The 22818-nt window shown below is 40.3% G+C and overlaps 2 protein-coding genes across 3 annotated transcripts; one reads left to right on the top strand and one right to left on the bottom strand.

Moving 5' to 3' along the window:
- Window positions 1-3263: 3263 nt before the first annotated feature.
- Window positions 3264-20919, bottom strand: LOC103135317 (myeloid cell surface antigen CD33-like). Its single transcript, XM_016669408.1, has 6 exons — window positions 20742-20919; window positions 18750-18830; window positions 18194-18577; window positions 16522-16821; window positions 16303-16447; window positions 3264-3635 (listed from the first exon to the last, which is right to left on the bottom strand). The coding sequence occupies exons 2-6, from the start codon at window positions 18811-18813 to the stop codon at window positions 3362-3364; spliced, it is 1167 nt and encodes a 388-aa protein (XP_016524894.1). The 5' UTR covers window positions 18814-18830; window positions 20742-20919; the 3' UTR covers window positions 3264-3361.
- pck2 (phosphoenolpyruvate carboxykinase 2 (mitochondrial)) lies at window positions 3598-13019 on the top strand. 2 transcript variants are annotated; one of them, XM_007547961.2, is made up of 11 exons: window positions 3598-3776; window positions 7564-7776; window positions 7863-8047; window positions 9018-9088; window positions 9288-9423; window positions 9510-9697; window positions 9788-9950; window positions 10034-10249; window positions 10490-10627; window positions 10940-11035; window positions 11247-11716. In XM_007547961.2, exons 1-11 carry the CDS (start codon window positions 3745-3747, stop codon window positions 11714-11716), a joined length of 1908 nt encoding a protein of 635 aa, XP_007548023.1. In that variant the 5' UTR covers window positions 3598-3744. The 2 variants fall into 2 exon arrangements, with proteins under 2 accessions (XP_007548023.1, XP_016524887.1); XM_016669401.1 differs by lacking the exon at window positions 3598-3776 and having other exon boundaries at window positions 11247-13019.
- Window positions 20920-22818: the final 1899 nt, after the last annotated feature.

Below are 22818 nucleotides of genomic sequence, written 5' to 3'. Positions count from 1 at the left end.
CAAAGTTCACATATCTCCAAAAAAAAAAAAAGTGAAAAGTGGGGCACAGAGAAAAGAGGTGCACAGGGAACCTTTGGACTTGCTTCTGTGTTTGGAAAGTATGCTATTGCACCAGGTTTGACCCACTCAACCACCAGTAGCTACATATAAAAACAGATCAGGCATGTAGTTTCCTTCCTTTGCATCCAGTTGCATAAAAGTCATCACAGCAAGCCACGTAAGCACCATCAGCCACTCGCACAAACAACTGTAGCGCTTACCAAAAGTGTAATTCTTTAATATTTTATTTGATTCTTCTTTACATCACTTCATAGAAATATTTTTATAATTCTTTAATTGTTTTCTTGTGGTCTTCTCTTCAAGCATTGTAACTTGATTTAATATTAATTCCCTTACAAACATGGTCAACACTTGCACCTTCAAGTATTACAACCATAAACTGGAAATTCAAGCTCTGTTAATTTGGATGGTGCTTGCCACAGGTTCTATAGACTTTGACTGGGCCATTCTAAGACATTGATATACTCATAAACCCTCTTGCATGCTAAGGATAGTTGTTCTGATGGAGAGCGTATACCTTCACTCTGGCCTTTTTCATCATCTCCCAGGATTGCCCTGGACTTAGTTCCAGCCATCCCCTCAGTATCATACTGCCACCACCATATTCCACTGTAGGGATGGTGTGCTAAAGTGCTGTGTTAGTTTTCTGGCTTCATTTGCTTTTAGCATCTAAAAACGTTAGTTGTGATCTCGTCTGACCAGATCACCTTGTTCCAGAAGTTTTCTGTGGTGACCTGCAAAAGGGATTTCTAGCTTTAATCTGGACGCACTTTGATAAAGAGCCCATTGAACCCAGCACTGGACTTTATTCATGAGTAACACAGTATGGGGGATGAATACAAATGTACACCAGACCTTTCAGATTTGTATGGGAAAGAAAATGCAACAAAAAAAAAATGGATTCTTTTCTTTCATCTTCACATTTTTCTACCACTTTGCGTTCATCTTTCAGTTAAAACACACCGAAGTTTATGGTTGTACCACAACAAACAGAAAAAGTCAGAAAAAGTTCAGGAGATATAAATACTTTTGCAAGGCACCGCAAATGGACCCATCACTGCTACGTTGTTAAAGCTTATCTACTTGTAAAACTCTCCCTTATCTAAATCATCCATTCAATCTGCCATTCAAATTTCAAATACAGCAAAGGTTTATTTTCTTCCTGGCCTTTAAGCTGTTTTGGTAGAAATTGCACTTTGTCTACAGAAGTGGTGCCAGACAATGTAATCCACAAGTTAAGTGTCATTGCATGTCTGGCAGCGCAGGGTTTCTGTGTGTTAGCTCGCCATAGACTGTTTGTGCTCTGAAATATTGTTGTGCTAAACCTCCTTTAGCGTTTGTCTCAAATCAGCTGCGGCTCTGTAATTATAGTTTCAACAACTGTTTCCACACATGAACATCGGACAATGTGCTGGCAATATGTAGAAAAAATTAGGTCTGGACTTTCCTGCAGCTACATTTTGTGGGATCTGCTGGTGTTGTGTTCTCACAGCTGGAAACATTTTAGATTGCTGCTTTAGTCAGAACACAGAGAGGCCCAGAATACTAGACTTTGAGACTATCTCTGAGCTGGTCTACTAAACACATTTGCATAAACGAGAAAGTGAAAAGCAGCATCTCTTACATGTCAGGAGAACATGTAAGTTTCCGAATTTTTGCCAAAGTACGTAGTTGTTTTGGTTTGTCTTATAAACTATATAGGTAGCTGGAAAAAGAGAAGTAGATGCTTTTGCAGTTACTTTTAACATGGCTTCTCTTATATTAAAAGCAATCACTCATCAGTCTTGCAAAAAGTATGGTCAAGTATGATTTTCCAACAATGGGTTTGTAACAAGACAGGCAACTTTAACCCAAAACCCCCAAAAAGAGATTAAAATTCTGCTGGATGGAAAATAATGTACAAGATAATATTTCTGCTGTTATTTAATCCTTCCTGTTGCTTAGGTCACATAGAAAACATGTTTACCTGACACAGAAAGGACAACTTTACAGTAAAGCATTGTGATGCGATACATGTGTGGGGCTGATTCAGATCCAATCCTGCTCAAGGACACAGTCCTGATTAAAGGCAAAGGTCCTGTCAGAGTAACTTCTTCCAACAATCCGGCCACAAAACGTCGACGATCTTTTCAGCATTAATGGAACACCTTGTCACAAGTGAAACATTGAGAATTATTGCAATAATTTCTAACGACTCTAACAACTAGCAACTCCTGCCATAGGAAAGATTACTGCAAAATCAATGACTCCACACATTTGGCTCAGAAAGATAACCATCTACCAACTGGCATTATATGTTAATGTGTCTGTTTTGCGTTATCATTTTGATTAGTTTATTATGTATTTAACTATGTTTTCCCCATATGATTGTATTGTATGCTTTATTTAAACGGGTATTAACTGAACACGTTTGAAGTCATCATCTGTACTGTACAGTACCATCACACCACATTTATTGTAAGTTGGTACATAAGTAAACTGAGTTGAATTTTCGATCTGTGACAAGAAAACCTGCCAGATCTTAATTTTCTTGAGAACCCGAGGAACAGAAACCAACAATTTGTGATCAACTTCAAACCCTAATACATCAAGAGTACATCACCAATAGCTTGATTTTAGTCTAGAAATGTCAGAAATTGACTCCACGTGTCTGTTTGTTGCTTTACAGAGAATATGCAGCGAGAACTATAAAGTCAACAGGAGCGGTGTTTGAATTTCTGTCCATCATAAAGAGTGACAGACATAGTTCTACTTCTCAGATACACTTGTAAAATGGAATCTAAAATGTAGCTGCTATTTTGTCTCATTGTTTCAACTCACTGCATTTGTTACAAGTTGCAACAAAGTACACTTACAGGGCTTCCTATTAGAGCCATTTCAGGTAAAAACGTGTGTTGGTTTGAGAACTTTATTCCCAAGAAAGAAGGAGTTAAATGAGCTGAAGCAAAAAGTGACACAGTCATCCCAGGTCTCCATTATGTAGGTTTAAGAAGTTATTTTCGAGTGACTAGAAATAATAATAAAATAAGATGCGTTGGATTTACGCACATTTTACGACTTAAAAGACCTAAACTGTGATGTTTTGACAAAAAAAAGAGAGCTAAAAACCGAGCTTGAAACGTGTTTATCACCGTGTATGAACAGCACAAGGAGTCTGTTTTGAGTTTGTTTCCGCGCTTGAGCTCGTGCTTCCGGGTTGTTCCGGAGCCTCTCTGCGTCAGTTTTTACGTGCTGTAGTGCAGGAACTGTCGGGGCTTGCATCATCCGGGAGGAACAGGGCGAGCACCCTGGTTTAGGGACATCATTGGCATGGACACAAACTGCGGACAAGCCAACTAACAACAACATATGTAAATTTCCGCCAGAAGCGCCTCCTCCCCGCCTCTGCGAGCTTACGAGCCCAGCGTCTGCAGTTCACCGTGATAAAGCAGCGTGGGGACGCCGTGGAGCCATCAGTCCGCTCCGGTCGTGGGTCAGCAGAGGCAGGACAGCATCTACTGAGCCGCTTCTGATGCGTTTCATTTGGAGCAAAGTACAAGGTCCTCAGTGAGAGAACAGATATGAGCTGTGAAGAGCTTTAGCTGCTGTCATTCGCCTTTCCCCCCTCACCGCAGATAACTTTTATGTGGCTTTTTTTTTGCCGTTTTTTTTTTAAACTTATCAGTCCAAGTTTAGCACCAAAAGATGTCGTGCCTTTTATTAGGAGTTATACGAAGGTGAGTATTTTACTCGTGTCATTCAATATTTTCTGATGCAGTTCAACTAATCTGATATTATTATTATTATTATTATTATTATTTGACAGCGAAATCTGTCCACTCTGTTTACTTCCACTTATCGTCTTAAACCTTTTCTTCAAGAGTTATTGGAAACTCTTGAAGAAAAGAAAAGTGGGGAAAAAGTGATTCCCCACTTTTTCTGCGGGCTGCAGTCAGAAACTAGTCGGACTTGATTCGGCTCCACGTCAACTGACTTTCAGGAAAACAACATCTCTGTGTCTTTTGCCAAAGCAGTGAATTTGTGTTCAGTTTCCGTTCCTTCATTCATTTTCTTCATTCTCTTTACCCTTGCACGCCGGAGGCTTTGTGATGAGGCCACATCACACAGGAAGCCTGCAGTGAAAGTGAGCAACCAGTTCAAATAGTGTGTGCTTTTACTTCATCTCTAAAGGTGCATGCCAAAGAGACACTGACACTTTGTGTGCAGCGTGTGTGTGTGCGTGTGTGTGCGTGCGTGCGTGTGTGTGAGTGTGTGAGCATCAATGGGGCATTCTGTTTGTATTTCTACCTGAAGGCCTGTTGCCGAGTGCAGTTGTCACTGGAAGCGAAATATAATTCAACAAGTGTGCATGTTGTCTGCTGTGACGCTGCTGCTTGCCTCAGACGCCTCAGACTCTGGCCCCTCGACGTTCAACCAGGATCTGTCAGGCAGGGGTGGTGAGGTGGGAGAGGAGGTGTGTTGGCCTGCGTTGTGTGTGGATTGGCTTGTCGAATCGGAGGTGTGCGTTTTCAAGGAAACGTCCTACGACTGAAAGCAGGATTCCATGTTTTCCTTGCTGGATAGTCTCGTTTTCCTCCTGCCAGATTATAACCTCGTTAATCTTGCAAAACGTGCCGTGAGGCGACATTCTTCAGCATATCTGGTCTGGGATGGGAACTGGGTGGAGAACTGGAAGCAGTTTTGAGGAGGGGGGAAACTAGTGCAAAGGTCACCAGCTTGAAAAAGACGCAAAACCTCTTAAAAGAAGAAAGAACAAAACGACTAATCCAGTCTTATCAGTTATACACCATGTAACTCTAATTTTTAACAAGCTTCTCTAACAAATTTAAGTCAAAATCCAATCCGGGTCATTTCCTTTCTCAGTCCGAGACAAAGTCATCATAATGTTTAGCTATACCTCACCAGTTACAGTAATTAACAGCATGACAGGAATAACGTGGATAACTGATTGCCTGTGTGGTGAAAAGACTGACTCACTGCAGAGCTGACTGAAGAGACTGTTTCATCCAGAATCACACACACACAAAAAAAGGCGAACAGAGGGTCTTTATCCTGAAGTTTTCTGGGCAGGGGTCTGTCTGTCCTGTAGGTCAGAAGACAGTGGCAGGTTCTTTTGTTCAGTTTCCACTTCACTGATCTGTAATTGATCTGCTCAGCTCAATGAATAATTAAATATGCAGGTCAATATGTGAAATGTCGGGGTGCTACGATGCGTCCGGCTCAGGAGACGAAATGAGACAAAAGGAGGCGAGGTAAAAGCAGTAGTTTGTGAGAACAGGAAGAACTGTCATAAAAATAAAACCAAATCACTAACAGCATAAAGATTTTGCTAATCGCTAGTTGTGTTCAACATAGAACTACAGAGGAACTCACAAGGGTTGGCGAGCTCAACTGTGCATGAATACCTGAAATCTGTGAATATGTGAGACCCTCTCTAAAATAATTTATAACTATCATTCCAAAACCAAATGTACCTAAATATGCATTAATACACTTAAGAGGAGACACTAAATTTGCTGTCTCTGCTTCTGGGGGTTCAGCGCTAAGGAAAATCAACAGCAATCCTGGATTTTCTATTTTGTAAATGCTAGCCAGTATCAACGTACAAAGGTGTTTCAGCTTCCCAAGCTGCAATTTCTTTTAAATATTTTAGACACAATGGACCACAAATAGTATATAGTTCATCTTTGATCAGCTTAAGGACTAAAGATAACCAACTGCAGTCTAGGTTTATAAAACAAATTCAAAATACCCCCTTAGAAATGTTCAGTGTTGTTCTAACCTTCCCAGCTAGAGAGCAGCTATGTTCTCACAGCTTCCAAATCATTTGTGTTCACTCTGTAGCCACTGTTTTTTTTTTAATACTGAGTACCCAATAAGCTCCCACACAAACAATTTAATTGTGTTGAAAGTTCATTTTGTGCTTTTCTAACCAAACATTGTTGGCCTGACAACAAATCATTAGTGGTTTTTATTTAATTCAGCTCATTGGGCAAGACAATAGACAATATGGGGTTTAAGAGAACAACATAAGACTTGAGCAATATTTTAGGGGAAACTAAAAATACTTTGTTTTTCTGTTTTCACAACTTCAAGTTAACAAAAACAAAGCGGTGGGCATTGTGTGCTTGGAGGAAGATCTTAGCAGCTGTCTTGTGTTTTGTAGATGTAGTTTATGGCCAAATATCAGCAAACCTGCATGTCTATCAGCCCCACCTATCTGAGGTCCAAAGGTAACCCATCTAGGAACATGCTCAAATATAAAAATCATATGGCAAACACGACAGTATATGGTACACGTGGAACATTCAAAGTCGGTGTTTTCATTGTGAACATTCATTGGTTCAACTCCCAGCTGCGTACACCTATGTAGACCGATGGTCCACAACCGTCGGTATTCAGAAACCAAAAAAGGGTTTATCTTCTTGCCGACCACCTCCTGCGCTCCAGCTGCTTGATGTAACTTCCAGTTTATCTCCAAGATAACAAGACCAAAGATGGACACTTCCACTCTGAGTCTTGTGGCACATTTACTTGCACTCTCAGCACAAGCTTGACTGTGTTGATGATTAATTGCTCTCACGTCAATGGTTAAGCAATTCTCAAAGCACAACTTCAAAGAAGGTTTTGGCCTCCACTTTATTAACTAGTTTCTGGTTCTTTGCTCTCGTGCTGTGATGACACACGTTCATCAACATACCTGCCGCACGTACACTTTGTATGTTCAGACCAGATTTACGAGTTTATCTGCATGCATTTATTGAAGTATTTCTGTGGGCCTGGTGTTCGCTTAATAAACACTCAAAGACGCCACCTGGGAGTCACGTGCCTGTGTTTGACCAAACATCCCTGAAATGAAAGCTTGGGACTTGTGTTGCCTGTTAAACCAGCTAAACTTTAAATTTTGTTGTAATAGTCATCTTTAATTGCTAATGGCTGCTGAATATACAAAGAATAAGCAACAACATGGAGTTGGCCACGGCAGAGCAGATAACACTGTATGTTCTGTGGTAGTGAACAGGCAGAAGGTACACACACACACGCACACAGGTGTGTGTTTTACCAGTAAACATGGCAACCACCACTCACTGGCTCGTGTACATGAATATTATGCTGCTGACAAACAATAGCTTGGCTCCCCCACAGGCCTCTCTTTGTCCACAGATGTCATTATGAGGTTTTCAGCCCAAACTGAAAAAGACCAATCCACCCTTTTTTCCCATAAAGCAGTTCAAGACACAGCTACCCCCTGCAGTCACATGGAAACATTAGATTACACTTGGCAGCCCTAGAAAAACAAGTACATGGGAAATGTCTGTCCACTCTCAGGCAGAAGGATACATCTGTGACTCGACACAACAAGTTTCTTCTGAAACACGAGGTGTACCTTATAGGAAGGGGGTCTCTGTATGGCAATGAGCAAATAACCAGGAGTAGTTGATCACTACCTCTTCATTAAAGTTTAGTCACTTTGAGTCTAAGCATGGTGTTCTACTCTTACAGGCAGGGTGGTGTTGGGGCCAGTGTCGGGGTCCGGTCTCTGGCCTCCATCCCTTCTCTACCACCTGCCGTGGCTGATTTTGTGAAGGGAGCTGTGGACGAGTGCAAGCCCGCCAACGTCCACGTCGTAACCGGTACTCCTGAGGAAACGGCCAACATCCTGGCCGAACTGGAAAGGGACGGCATGGTCAAGAAGCTTCCCAAATACGAGAACTGGTAGGAGTTGCACGAATGATTGGCCGATCTTCCTCGATAGCTTATTCTGAAGCAGTTGTTCTGCAGCTAAGTTTTCTATTTGGCAGTTGGTTGGCCCGTACAGACCCAAAGGATGTGGCCCGGGTGGAGAGCAAAACTGTGATTGTAACCAAAAACCAGAGAGACACCATCCCCATCCCTGCTGGAGGGGTGAAGAGCCAGCTGGGCAGCTGGATGAGCGAGTCGGACTGGCAGAAAGCCAGACAAGACCGTTTCCCAGGGTGCATGGCAGGTAGGTTGAACGATGCCTTTAACCTCACTTCTTTGCCACCTTCAACTTTTTAAGTTTTCATTTTTTTAAAGGGTTTTCTTTGGCTCAAGTTCATAGCAAAATGAAAGGAAAGTAATTTGTGAGAGAAGGGAAGACATGTGGGAAAGGTAAATGATGCAGGACCCGTGATTGCTGCGTAAAGGACTGAGGGCTCCATGCAAGGGTCATGCACTTTACCTGTTAGCCACTGCCGTGCCCAAGTTCAGATTTTGAAGGATATTCCACAATAAACAACCAACTATATGGTGTTTAAAAATATACATAAGATCATCCTTACAACTTTAAGCAACTTTAGTCTTTCACCCTCAGTATCTCTGTATGTTTGAACAGATGGGTACTTTGTCCTTCTGGTCACATCCATCAATATTGCCATTCAGTTTTGTTGCTTCATAGGGGCTAAAATTGATCCTTCGGAATGTTTAAAATTAATACTAAAGTTTGTTTCGTAAGGCAACAAAACCTTTCCTGTTTACACTTGTGTAGGTTCAATTCTTGTCTTTATTGCACTTTCCTTAACTCAGCTCTTGGTTTTGTTTTGCACTTCATCTGTGGTCGAGATCCAGCAGTTTGGCATCATTTTTTAAAACTGCTTTCAGTCAGTTTAGAAAACAGTCTGAAGTTTTTTATTTCATGTGCTTAGATGAAGCATTGATGCTTTATGGTATAGGGACAGGAACCCACACGTGAACTTCTGAGAACTTTACATGATATGGAGCAATATTTAGTCTTTTAATTCCTTTAGCATGCTTATTTAATAGTGGTTGCTGTTGTAAGTAAGTCTTCTAGTAAAATAAGGTATTTGTAATGGTACAAGAGGCCATGAACCCTGCTCTAACATTAAAGATACAAGCATTACTGCCGACATTTATCAGAAATAATTTGGAAATCAGCAACCCTAATGTGTATATTTACCTCTGGGTTCCCCTTGCAGGTCGGACCATGTATGTGATTCCCTTCAGCATGGGACCTGTTGGCTCAACACTAAGTAAATATGGCGTCCAGGTACTATCTGTTCTCTAAATGCCTTGTACTCAGCAAAAAAACCTGCAATAAAACAATAACCCTGCTGTTTTTTTTAGTTGTGACTGTTTGTGATGTTGGACTTTATTGTTGTGGTTTATGTTACAGCCTAATTAGAATCTGTGTAGTTTTATGGTTATTGCCCAGGGATCTTGTCGTGAACACGTTGCGGATCTTTCAGGTGACAGACTCGCCGTACGTCGTAGCCAGCATGGGGATCATGACGCGCATGGGCTCCCCTGTTCTGCAGAAACTATATGAAGGACAAGAGTTTGTCCGCTGTCAGCACTCATTAGGACGACCTTTCCCGCTCAAAGGTACTCAAACGTTCTCACGGACTGAATAAGTTCAGGTGGGATGCGTTTGTGTTTACATTCACCTTTCTAACTCTCTCATCCTCCAGCTCCTCTGGTCAACTCTTGGCCTTGCAACCCAGACAAAGTCCTAATATCCCACCTGCCGGACACCAGGCAGATTATGTCCTTCGGCAGCGGTTATGGAGGAAACTCTCTCCTTGGGAAGAAGTGCTTTGCCCTCCGCATTGCCTCTCGCATCGCCAAGGATGAGGGCTGGCTGGCTGAGCATATGTTGGTGAGACCAAAAAGAAAAAAGATATTACAACAGTGTCCATGCACTGTGGAACCTCTTTTATCTTTGTTCACAACTCTTTTCCATCTCCAGATCCTTGGAATCACCAACCCTCAGGGCGTGAAGCGCTACGTGGCGGCGGCCTTTCCCAGCGCCTGCGGTAAAACCAACCTGGCCATGATGAAGCCTGCTATCCCTGGCTGGAAGGTGGAGTGTGTTGGGGACGACATCGCATGGATGAAGTTCGACAGTCAAGGTGAGCGTGAGCCTATCAAGATACACACTGACGCCATCCCTCATGACCCTGTGTGTTAAATCGAGCTTGTCGGGTCTTGGTAGGCAAACTCAGGGCCATCAACCCAGAGAACGGGTTCTTTGGAGTCGCTCCGGGCACTTCGGACAAGACCAACCCTTACGCCATGGCCACCATCTCCAGGAACACGGTGTTTACCAATGTTGGCGAGACGAGCGACGGAGGAGTGTGGTGGGAGGGGCTGGAGCCCCCCGCAGCTGGGGTTACGCTCACCGACTGGCACGGCAAAACATGGAAACCAGGTAGAACCAGACTCAGATATTCAAACATTCTAGATCGTAAAAGACCGATAAATTCTCCTAAGTCAAGCTTTTCTACACACTTTTATGAATATTACTAGTTCTGCCACAAAGTTTAGTTTAGTGAGTATAGCACCATCTTGTGGTGTACTAAAGTAATGTCAGTTCCAATTTTAAAAATTGAAGAATGTAATATACAAACATAATATAATGTAATGTACAATCTTTCTTATTTGCACCCAGGAAGCTCCACACCATGTGCCCACCCTAACTCACGCTTCTGTGCCCCGGCGGGTCAGTGCCCCATCATTGACCCCCAGTGGGAGAGTGAGGAAGGGGTTCCCATCGACGCCATCATCTTTGGAGGCAGAAGGCCTGAAGGTTTGCTCTATTCATATAGAAAACACACTATATAATTTAGAACAATGAAGCATTTATTTATTATGTAGGAAAGAAAATATTATTTTAAGACTTTTTTTCAGCAAAACTGCTGCTACTCTTATAAGTAATTATCTATATACTCATACTAAAAGTTATTTTTTTCCAAATATTTGAAATTTTGATAACATTCAAAATTTTCCATCCGCATAAGAAAACCATTACAGGCCAAATGTAATCATTGTACTTTGGTACATTTAATAACATTTCAAACCCAGCGCAGCATTGAACATGAAGTAATGCTGATGTTTGCAGGAGTCCCTCTGGTCTACGAGTCGTTCAACTGGCAACATGGAGTGTTTGTTGGAGCTGCAATGAGATCAGAGGCCACAGCAGCTGCAGAGCATAAAGGTACATGTCTTTACCCACCTGACTGGTAAATTGGGGATTAATAATGCTGCACATCCATAAAAAGTCTTACATTATTGTATTTAGGTCTTAAATTTTATTCGTAATGGTCTTTAAAAGTCTTAAATTGGAACCTGCTGAAACCCTGCACTGTTATGTAACCTTTTCCCAGGCCCTTTTTTTGATCGACTGTGTTATTTTGCTCTTCCTCCAGGTAAGGTGGTCATGCACGACCCGTTCGCCATGCGTCCGTTCTTTGGCTACAACTTTGGCGACTACCTCGCCCATTGGCTGAGCATGCAGACCAGGAAGGCCCCCACCCAGCTGCCCAAGATCTTCCACGTCAACTGGTTCAGAAAGGACCCCGCCACCGGCGCCTTCCTCTGGCCTGGGTTCGGAGAAAACGCCCGCGTGCTGGAGTGGATCTTCAAGCGCTGCGGCAGAGAGAGGGAAGAGGAAGCGGCCAAGAAGAGCTACATTGGCTGGTTGCCAGAAGATGGCGCCATCGACACCAAAGGTCTGGGCAGCAAGGTGGATATGGGCGCCCTGTTCGATGTGCCCAAACCTTTCTGGCAGAAGGAGACGAAGGAGCTGAGAGCGTACTTCACTCAGCAGGTCGGTGCTGATCTGCCTGCTCAGGTGGAGACAGAGCTGAAGGCGTTGGAGGACAGAGTCCACGCTTAGACGAGCCAGGGACAAGAAGCTAATCCAGACGAAGAGAGGCACTCAGGAAATGGGATTCATCAGGGTCAGTTAGAGTCTATGACTGGGTTCACAGGCGCAGAGGAGATCATGTTAACTGAGAAAACAGCTTTTCCTGTGATAAATGAAGACATGAACAAGTTTTTAGATCAGATGATTGAACCTTCTCTGTGCCTGTGAACACGGTTAGTTCTCAAAAATGCAATAACTACGTTTTGGACACTATGAATGGTGCAACAGTTGCGTAAAGGCGGCTCAGTTTGCAGTTCAACTTGTACCTACTTTCAAAAGCCACGTTCACTCTGTAGATCTCGATGCTCAAATCTGATTTTTTTCTGGAATCAAATCTTTTTGTTTTGTTTTTGTTTTTGCACAGCCTTTCATTCCATTACTCTTAAAATGTTGCCCGTATTTGACTTCTGTGGCGACTGTTCGCGGTTACAAATTGACCTGAATGTGCAAAACAACTATAGTGTAACACAGCAATCTTTGGTGGAGGAAACATGAAAAAAAAAAAAGTGTATTTACTTTAATGTGCCAGCAGGCACTGAGAAGGAATTGCACCAGTAAAAAGAGAGCGAAATTCAGCATTTTGTTTGGGGCGACACATCACTGTGACGTGGAGATGCTGGAAAGAGCACTCAAGAAAATAGTATGAGTCAGATTCAGCACCACATGTAGACTCACACTTATTCTAAAAAGTCTGACCTGGTAACTCGACCTCCCACATTCCTCAAAAAAAAAAAAGATCAGGTTTGAGTCAGTTCGCCTGCAGTGTGAACGTATCCTTAGAAGGACTCTAACATCACTACCTCCGTCCACACATACCTGCCGGCATGTTGCTGACGTCCAATCAGGGTGACCGTAAAGTGCCTTTGTAGAGTTTACAGACTGAAGACCAAAGAGCTTTTTTTTTAAAGAAAGTTTTTACTCATTTAAAGTTGTTTATTTAAAAAAAAAAAAAAAAACTAATAGTGTCATAAAATGCATTTTAATATTAAGTTAAGCTCAACTTGATGAAGATGTCTGCTAACTCCTCACTACAGTTTTTTAAGATTTCTACAAATTATTCTCTCTGCCACTTGTGTAATGATTGTGATTAAACGGTATGATATCAAATCTCGGCTGATGTTTACACTCAGTTTGTGAAAAGTCGGACCAATAAATGCCTCAGAGATTATCAGGTGTTTTCAAGGTTTTTTTTTTATATATAAAAGTGGAATGTATAAGAATCTTAACATGTGGGAACAGTGACTTGAAAAATAAATGGTGCCTTTTGAAAACATTTACTGTTTCATTTCGCTTTTTGTCTTTAAAACATTAAATAACAGGCCAGTGGAGTTAAATAGGCGGATGTTGGGTTCATAACAACCATCTGTCACTTCATCTACAGATTTGCAAGCTTATGAACCCAAAATAGAAGCGCTGCAAATATTTCCTGCAAATAACAGAAGTAAACTAAACATAATAGAGGAACTGAGACCTTGTTTTTGACAATCAATGATAAACTTCATTAGACAGCTATATAACAAAACTGAATAAATATATTGGAATATCATCTAAAAGTTCATTTGAATCAGAATTTTTGTTCAAAATAAATTGCAGAGAAATTGAAAGCTTTAGGTCACTTATCTCAATAATTCAGTTTAAATTACTTTTTGCTTATTTTGATTATTTATTTTTTTTTTATAAATACGCAACCAATGTTCAAGATTTCTTTCTAGATTTAGTAAATTGTTTGTTTATGTCACCCCTAATAACATGTAAAGTGATCCAAACAGTTACCCCTCCCCATTTGAGAAAAAAAAAAAAAAAAAATCAAAGCAGCAAACAATGCCCTCCTCTTTGTGAATATTTGTCAGGAAGAAACAAAAGAGATCCAAAGACGCGCAGGAAGGAAGCCCGGTTCGGAAACTAACACAAACTAAAGAGCACGGGGAAGACTGTCGGTCTCACCAGTAAGAATGAAACCAGCAGATATTTCTACAGGTTAATGTTAAAACAAACAAACAAACAAACAAAAAAATTAACATTATTAATCCATATCTGGGTTAAATAGACTAGAATTACTAAAAATATTAACTAGGATAATACTTTTATAGAAATAAAATCAGAGAACAAAGGTATAGATTGGAAGCCATAACTATTAAAGTCACAGAATCTGCTGGTTGTGACAGATGGTTGCTCTCTATTTCCTCACGCTTCCTTGGACACAGAACATTTAAACATTTGGAATAATAAACTGAACTAGTCTGCATTGTTTTATAATTATGGTTGAATAGGAATGAATATAACTGACTTTGAATCTGTCTGAATCAAAGATACTGTTAACAAATTGGATTAGATTTTTGCCTTGAAACATCTGCTGAGAAACGACGCGATGTAAGTAAACTTAACTGAATTTAATTAAAAGAAACCTATAAACAAAAAACAAAACACAAACCATAAACCGATGGGTAATAATAAAGACATTGAGAAACACTGAAGTATTTATTTAATAGCTAAAGTAGTCAAAACTGAAGGAGTATCTTATGTTCACTTTCATAACATCAGATGAAGAAGAAATCTTTTACACTGACAATGGTCTGAAACTGTCTGGGTTGCTGGAAAGTGACGTCATGCATGAGGGCTAATTATTTCATACAATAATGAAGTCAAAGCTGATAAATCCATGAGAGTTGAAGGGAAAATTCAGGATCCATGATCATTTATCTGTGAGCAGAAAAAAATAAGAAATTCTCTCCCGTCTTTACAGGAACCAACATCTCTATAAACCAAAAGAAATCACAAAATGGCAATTTCATCATCATCATCATCATCATCATCATCACAGAGATCCTTTGGACTGTCAGCAAGCACTTTAACCTGTCCGCACACTGTCTCTGGCCGCCCGCTGTCCTGCACTGAGAAGGTGGAAACTTCAGGACCGCTCTGGGTGAAATTCATATTTCCATCTTGGAGTCTTTCTTTAGATTTACTGGCTGACATGTGGACGTCAAACTCCATACCGGGTTGACTCTGGGGACAAATAATGTTTCTTAATCAGCTGAAATTTTCTTACACTAATTATAAGGTTAGGTATTCACAGTGTTCTGCTGCATCCTGACGTTATATGTTACTTTACGAGACATCACCGTGTTATTTAAATTATTTAAATCAAAGTTTCATTTTATTGGGTGGACTTAACCTGGGAATTAAATTTTCAATGCTCTATGAAAACGTCTACTTTTGTGGATCAAAATTCTACACAATATTTTTAGCCAACCACTTCCTTATTACTAGAAAAAGTAGATCCACACCGAATAAAAACTCATGCAGAATGACTGGAATGATAACAAAAACTTTTTAGCTTTTATCATGAAATAAAAACGAGACAGGCAAATTTGTATTGAGATGAAATGGATTCAGGTTTAATTTTAGTCGTGAAAATGCTGCGCGAGTTGAAATAATAGCCAGTGAGAGTTAAATTAAAGGTGGACCCAGGAAAAGATGGCAGTGCACCAAGACTTAGTTGATTGAAATGAGAGCAAAATTAGAATGCAAAAAACTGAACAGTAATTAAAACAAAATTACATATTACATAATATGTGATGCAAACTTAAATAAGGTGCTGTGATAATTACAACCGTCTGTGAGTGCCCCCAAGTGGTCAGATAAGTAGCTGCAAAATTAATCAGACAGAAAGTTGTTCTGAAAGTTTTACGGCTACTTTCATGCATCCAGCATCCTGAGGTGTGTAATGCATAAGCATAGCACAGCATGAGATGACAAAGTGTTATTCCTACCACAAATATGTAGTAGAAAGGCTTATCTGGCAATCAAAAAAGGCTTGAATGTTAAATGTTTTAAAAGGTGGTGTGAGAGTGTCTAATTGAAATGAAATGCCAAAACAGATTTGTGCTACCGGTGTGTTAATCTTTATGCAATTTGCATTACAAATCAACAAGTGAGAACTCACTGCAGTGCTGTAGGCAGAAGTTGACAATTCCTCCAAATGAGTCTGTTGAGGAGCTGGACGATTAGACTTAATGAACCTGGAAGAAAGATTTCAGAACAATTCTGCTGTATTTCAGGCGACGGCACAGTTAGATACACAGAGAAGCAAACAGTAGGGCGTTAACATTAACTTCAAATCTCATATAGCAAGAAGCGGTGCATGAAGTGAATATAAATTATTACAAAAGAAAAGCTTAAATTGGAAGGGAATCAAATGCTCATCTAGAGACATAGTTGAACACAAACAGCCAAATAAGTGAGATGATCGATGTCTCATACTCACCGAAATAAAGCACCCAGGCAGATGATGAGAGTTCCTCCAACTAGAATGCCCATCCATATTATATATCCAGATGACAAGCCTCAATGAAATAAACAACTTCAATGATAAGAGTAAAAGCAAAAAAGGTTTGAGGACACGTTAAAATGATTATCTATTTATTGTAGATAAATATTTACCTTTATAGCCAAGATGGATCACTGATGATGTCTGATTCCCCAGATCATTTGTAGCCGCACAGTAATATTCTCCCCGTTTAGTAAAATTGAAGCCATAAACTGGCCCCACAGACACATTAATGTCTCCATGTTTGCTGATCCTGAACCAGGTGAATCTGGGTGGAGGTTTGGCTCTGCTGGAGCAGCTCAGCTCCACCCAGCTACCTGCTGACACCAAACCTGATGGACTGATGGATGCTGAGGTGTTTTTAGGAGCATCTGAGGAAAATGAGACACATGAACTTTATTGATCACAAACAGCTGAACCATGACCTGCTGACAGGATCACTTACATGAAACACTGAGAGTCATTTCTGTCCCTGCTGTCTTGCTTCCTCCAATCACAGGATATCTGGCAGAACATGTGATGTTGTATCCATCATGTGTGTCTGACAGAGTGATGTTCTCCTGGATTTTAGTTGTAAAGGTTCCATCTGTGTTTTTCTCTGTTTTTCCAACAGAGTCTTGTTGGAGATTGCAGGTGAGTTGAGGAGGTGAGTGTGGACAGGGAGTGAAAGCTGAGCAGGTTAGAGTGACAGACTGATGCTCCTTCAGGTCAGAGGGAACATTAATGCTGGGACTCCTAGGAGAATCTGAGGATTACAATTAAACGAACAAGGTAAAATATTGTCTACACTTTTTTGTAAATGAGTGAGGTGAGTTTATCTATGAGTTTAACTAGAATATCTCCAGCAAAAATTGTAGATCATGATCTAATGAAGACAAGAGGACCAGATTATTTGAAAAGAGCAAAGACACAATCCTCTGGCCACCAAAAAGGGAACCCCTTAATGTCTTGGCTGTGCCTAGAAATTCTGTCCATAAAAGTTATGAACAGAATCGGTGACAAAGGGCAATTTGTCATCCTTTGTCCTTGTGGTCACCGGACAGGAGCCTAACTTACAGTCGGCAAAGCAGAATAAGATGTGATGCCAGTCAAACAAGAACCTAACAGCACCTATCAAAGGGCCTGATACCCCATTTTCCCATTTCACCCCCCACTTGGCTCCCCGAGTAACATGGTTGATTGCTTTCTCTAAGTCCACAAAGTTAATTTAGACTGGTAGGACCTCTGTAGTTGGAACACACTCTGTGGTCTCCACTGCCACTGCAGGAGAACTGCCCCGATGTCCACATAATACAGTGGTGGATGATCAAGTCACCAGGGAGCTTTTTAACCACCTTGGTGACCTCTGTACCAGAGATTGGTCCCCTGGCTCAGCTTCTTCAGTTGAACACCTCCTGGTGAGACTGAAAAGGTCTTTGAAGTATTCTGCTCATCCACCCATGACATCCCAAGTTGAGGTCAGCAGCATACCTTCCCTCATCATAAATAGTGTTGGTGGTGCACCAACACTATTTCCTCCCAGAGACGTTGGACGGTGGACCAGAATTGCCTCAAAGCCGTACTGAAGTTGTTCTCCATGGTCTCTCAGAACTCCTCCCACGCCCAAGGTGACCATAGATCCATGCCTATGATTGCTCTTCCCAACCGTACCTCTCCTGGTCTCACTGTCATTGCCCTTGAATATTGAAGTTCACCAGCAGAATAAGGGAGTCCCTAGCAGGAGCGCTCTTCAGTACCCTCTCCAAGGACTCCAAAAAAGGTGGGTAATTGGAAATAATGTTTGGCAATTAAGCACAAACAGTCAGAACCCGTCAGAAAGAAGCTACCCTCTTATTCACCGGGGTGAACCCCAATGTACAGGTACGAAGATGGTGGGCAACAAGTATACCCACTCCTGCTTGGCACCTCTCAGCAGGGGCAACTCCAGAGTGGAAGTGTCCAACCTCTCAAAGAGACAAGATCCAAGGCCAGGAGTCCATCTGAGTCCGAGTCTGACTCAACTTCCTCCCCACCAGAGAGGTGTCATTCCACGACACTTTCTTTATGACTTTATTAATTATCCAAATTAATTCATGTTATATACTATTTTGTATGTATGTATTTTTTTTTTTTTTTACCTTCAACTGTTATTTGAAGAGGCTTGGCACAAGCTGTTGCTCTGAACTGCCCGTTCTCGACTCTGAAGAAGTATTTGTCTGTATAACTTGTGTTTAAGTAAGGAAACAGAGTGGTGCAGTTCTTCTCTCCCAGGTTTCCAATCATTTTCAGTGGATAGGTGTTAACTGACTCACTGCTGTTGAAAATAACTACGTTCTGATTAAGAGAAAATTTGAGGCTCTTTTTCATCCAAACTCCATAGACAGTCCTCCTGCTATCAAATCTTTTGTGCTTTGTATTAAAGCTACATGGAATTTGCAGACAAGATCCAGTCAGAGCTTCAATCTTCTCTGGTGCAGTGATGAAGAGCGTCGGTGGTTTATAACAGTTGCCAGTCAAAACCCCTACAAAGACAGACAAATGATCAACATTACGTGGAGCGAAACCCGACTGCAATGTCGTCTAACTTCAGTTCACCATGAGGAGCTTTTAAACAATATCAGAACCAAACATTTCACAATAGAAATGATTCATGTGATGTCTCTAAATGTGAAGAGAAGCAAACAAACATCTCACCTGGAAGAAAGAAGACACTCAGTAACATGCTGACTGTCAGCATGTTCTCAGATTGAGCTGCCATCGTAATCTGATAGACCACTGTGTTTGAAACAGAAATGACAAACCTGATATATATGTAAAGTTAAAATGACAATTAAAATAATCATTGGATTAACAGTTGCATTTTACAAACTAAAAAATGTATATCATTAATTGAAAAAATGGAGAAAAGTTCAATTTATTTTGCATGAATTCAGGACTCCGGTTTCAGCTAAAAGCAGATTAATTAGTCCATCTTCTGACACACAGACAGGACGTTTTATGACTAGTAGTTCAGCAAGTTTTACCCAGAAAGCTTTTAAATAGGAGAACTCTGAAATCCCACTGTTTTAAAGTGATTAAAATAATGACGTAAAGTCAGTCTGGCCGGCCGTCTATTAATGGCCAAAATGAATAAAAATCTCCAATGGAGAGTGACCAAGAGGCATCCTGATCAGACTCTGAACTTCCTCTGCAGACATGTAAGAGAAGCTGCTCTATTTGACAAAGCCTGGGTTACATTCTTTCAGACAAAATTATAATTGTACAATTGCAAGATTGGTCATTAACCTTTGGCTCAAGATGGCCTGGTGTGTGTTTAGCACAAACATCCAATAACCGAACATCTTTTAAATCCAGATCGGCATTGGCCACACGGGAATGAAAGTCCTTCAGCGTCCTAAGATGGCACCATCTAGAGACTCCACAAAGGCCGGGTAATCTGATGTACTGTAGTGTTTGCTGTATTTTCCCTCTTGCAGCTCAGAACAATCAGGCGACCGTCTGGCTCAAGAGGAAAAACTCTCAGCAGAGGGAATACTCCCACACCCAACGTCTTTCTCCATTGACAGCTCCGGAGTAGGAAAAGGTCTCGTCTTGTGACAACATTCATACCTCCTGAGCTTATTTCACATTTCTTTCACTGCACATTTAACTGTTTTGTATTGGACCTTTATGTGGCACACCATCACAAAGTAGCACCTAATTCTTGTGCTCAATGAAACACAATCAAGACGGTTCCTGTTCTATAACGAACTGAGTCCAGAGCGTTGAAAGAAGGTTGACTGAGCTATCTAACACGTCAGTACGCTCTGATCTCTACTGGCTGATTGGGGATGTTGTCCTGATTGGAGGATGACCTCCACCCAAGTCTCAACTCCTCTCCAACCTCTAGTCATTTTTGCTCCCTTTGTGTTATCTTGCACAGCTCCATCATGTTCACATGGCAGGATTTTTGCAGTTGAGGTAAACTCATTTCTTTTGCTTTCTGCCTCCAGTTTTGCATCGATGCCAGCATCTTGTCCTTTAAGATTATGCTGCTGATCAGACAAGAAAGTGACTTTTTCTTTTTCTTTTTAGCTGTTGTGTAGTGCTTTTAACTACTCAACTATTGAGTTCCTCAGTCAGACATTTTGGTTCTCAGGCAACCACGGATGTGGAGGAACGAGGAATAAAACAATGCCCTCTTCCTGATGCCTTTAACGTCACTTTTCCTTTCAGGACTTCGGCCCAAGCCCGGAGAGTCGCTTGTCTTGGATCAACTTTCCGGTCTTGTTGTTATTAATATTTCACGATTATGTCACAAAGCCCTCTCTATTTATATTTAGTAAAATGGTTAGGACATCATCACAAAACCCTTCAAACAAATCAGGCTTACTATAAATACATTCTTGTGGCAGGAGTTTATCTTAAATGTCGAAGTTAAAATCTTTGCATATTTCATTGTTGTTGAGCCAGAAGCAACAGATTATGTTTGCAATATACATTTGGCAAAACAAAAAAAAACAGCCTTTATGTAACGTTCAGGGTCTATGTTGGAACATATAGTGAGACATATGTGGCAATAATCAGTTTGAATCAAATATTACTGGACTGTCAACTCTCTGGCCTTTTTTGCAGCAGCAGAAGCATCACATAACGTTACAATAACGTGTAAATTTTGTGTCTCTGGTTAAATGTTTGCTGACTTACCAACTGCCTCTTTTGTACCTGTAGTTCTGTCTTAGTTCTGCACAGAAGGACAAATAATCAGCAATAATCTCACTTGTTCCTCTCGAAATCCTGCTGGAGTCGTTTGTCACTTTCATAGTCTGTGTATAAGAAGCTGAGTGCAGATTGATTCCTGCCCTCTTACTTTAAAGCCCGAATTGAAAGGGAGGTTCTGCTTCTTTTGTGACCTGAAAGGAAAACAATCGGTGAGGGGGCCAAAAGTACCACCTGACTGCCAGCAGATGGCGCCATAACCTCTTAATTAAAGAAGATCTCGACCTTCAATTACTTGTCAGGGATTTGTTTTTCCTTTTTGCAAAGGTACGACTGATAACTCTGTATTTGTTTCCGTGTTTAGTCAATAGTTTATATCACAACTAGTACAATAATAGTTTATCAATCAATCAATCAATCAATCAATCAATCAATCAATCAATCAATCAATCAATCAATCAATCAAATTTTATTTGTATAGCACATTTCAGCAGCAAGGCATTTCAAAGTGCTTTACATAATTAAAATAAAAACAGCATGTAATAAACAGTGAGAAAGAGAGAGATTTTTAAAAAAAAGATAAAAACATAAACAGTGAGAAAGAGAAATAAAAAGAAATTAAAGATAGAGATTAAAAAACAAAACAAAGCAGATGGAACATCACTGATAATTCAGATAAAATTATCACACATGTTTTAAAAGCTTTATCATAGTTTATTGAATTTTATAGAACAAATACATAAGAATTAGAAGAAAAATACAAACAAACCAAAGTAGAACTGACAAATCTAACAATCACAAGGTGAAAAATAATTTCTAAAAGTATGCGGTTATCACTTACATTTCCTCACTGAGGGACAATAAAGAGTATTTCTATTCTATTCTTCAAAAATATCAAGCCAGCTGTTCAATTAGGCCACTAGAAACAGAAAAAGGATGTTTCAGTGGATAACAGGAAGGCTGAGAGCTTCACAGCAACGCTGCTCTGTTTCATCGTTTTCAGTTTTAAGCCTCTATCTGTCATTGCACATGCTGAATTTTAACATTAGTAATATTTTGAAACCCAGGATGGGAAAAAAGGATCTAAATTCTTGATAGAAAAGCTTTGTGTTTTTTTTTATTTAGAAAAACCCACAAAGGCTGCTGTTATCAGTGGCAAACAAAAAATTTTGCTAGTTATGCTACTTCCTGAAATAAGACAGCAAAAAATGCTCTCTCTTTAATTTGTACAGTAGTTTCTATGTTCAACTGTTTACTTTAAGGAAGTATGGTTATATGACACTTATTAATATAAAACACCAACAGGACATTGCTCAAGAGTTTTTTTTTTTTCATTTTATTGTGGACCTTCTCTTTCACATTCAAAATAAAAAAGTAGTTTGTATGAACTAGATAGTTCAGAACCACAGTTCGAGGAGTCATATAAAGCATACACAACATAATGTAGGTTTTAATTCAATTATTCATCAGATTTAAGCACATTTATGATGATTTGTCTCAACAAGTAAACTACTAAGCAACCAAGAGATTGAGTCGAATAAGTAGCTGGGTGAGAAATGAGAGCGGTGAAGTGTGAACTGAATTAAAGAGACATCAGATGAGACTAAAGTTACAGCGGGTGCTTCAAAGTTTAAAAAAAAAAAAAAAAATCTCCAGCTTGTCATAATAAGACATAGATTTGTTTAAAGCTTGAATGCAAGAAGCAACAAAAGTAAATAAGATTTTCATACACTGACCTTTGTAACATATTAAGATTTTTAAGTTGGAAAGTGATTACAAAAATACAAAGCAGTTATTAGTTATGATGATAAAATCAGAAGAGATAAATATGTGAGACCTGGAGGACAAAGACACTTTAGAGCTTCTTGTCATTAAACTGTGAAATGAAAATGTTTAAATTCAGGAACTAACTTATACCTCCAGACAAAGTAATTTCTCTCAATAAGTTATGATTTCTTTACTTGTGCATAAACATCCTCTGGCCTGTCAGCAGACACTTTGACCTGAGCGTACTCTGTCTCCTGCTGTCCTCTGTCCTGCACTGAGACACAGGAAGCTTCAGGTC

The sequence above is a fragment of the Poecilia formosa genome, unplaced genomic scaffold, assembly GCF_000485575.1.
Source record: "Poecilia formosa unplaced genomic scaffold, Poecilia_formosa-5.1.2 Scaffold24, whole genome shotgun sequence".
Classification (NCBI taxonomy): Eukaryota; Metazoa; Chordata; class Actinopteri; order Cyprinodontiformes; family Poeciliidae; genus Poecilia; species Poecilia formosa.
Note: the sequence above shows the minus strand (reverse complement) of the source record. Positions and strands in the feature narration are given on the sequence as shown.

What these genes read in the sequence shown, in the direction of transcription:
- pck2 (XM_007547961.2), top strand. Translation starts at nt 3,745, where the DNA reads ATGTCGTGCCTTTTATTAGGAGTTATACGAAG. An exon ending in CGGCAAAACATGGAAACCAG is followed by an intron (nt 10,250 to 10,489) that starts GTAGAACCAGAC and finishes ATTTGCACCCAG; the next exon opens with GAAGCTCCACACCATGTGCC. An exon ending in TGGAGGCAGAAGGCCTGAAG is followed by an intron (nt 10,628 to 10,939) that starts GTTTGCTCTATT and finishes TGATGTTTGCAG; the next exon opens with GAGTCCCTCTGGTCTACGAG.
- LOC103135317 (XM_016669408.1), bottom strand. Translation starts at nt 18,813, where the DNA reads ATGGCAGCTCAATCTGAGAACATGCTGACAGTCAGCATGTTACTGAGT. An exon ending in TCTTCAAATAACAGTTGAAG is followed by an intron (nt 16,822 to 18,193) that starts GTAAAAAAAAAA and finishes TGTAATCCTCAG; the next exon opens with ATTCTCCTAGGAGTCCCAGC. An exon ending in AAACATGGAGACATTAATGT is followed by an intron (nt 3,636 to 16,302) that starts GTCTGTGGGGCC and finishes CAGCAGCTAAAG; the next exon opens with CTCTTCACAGCTCATATCTG.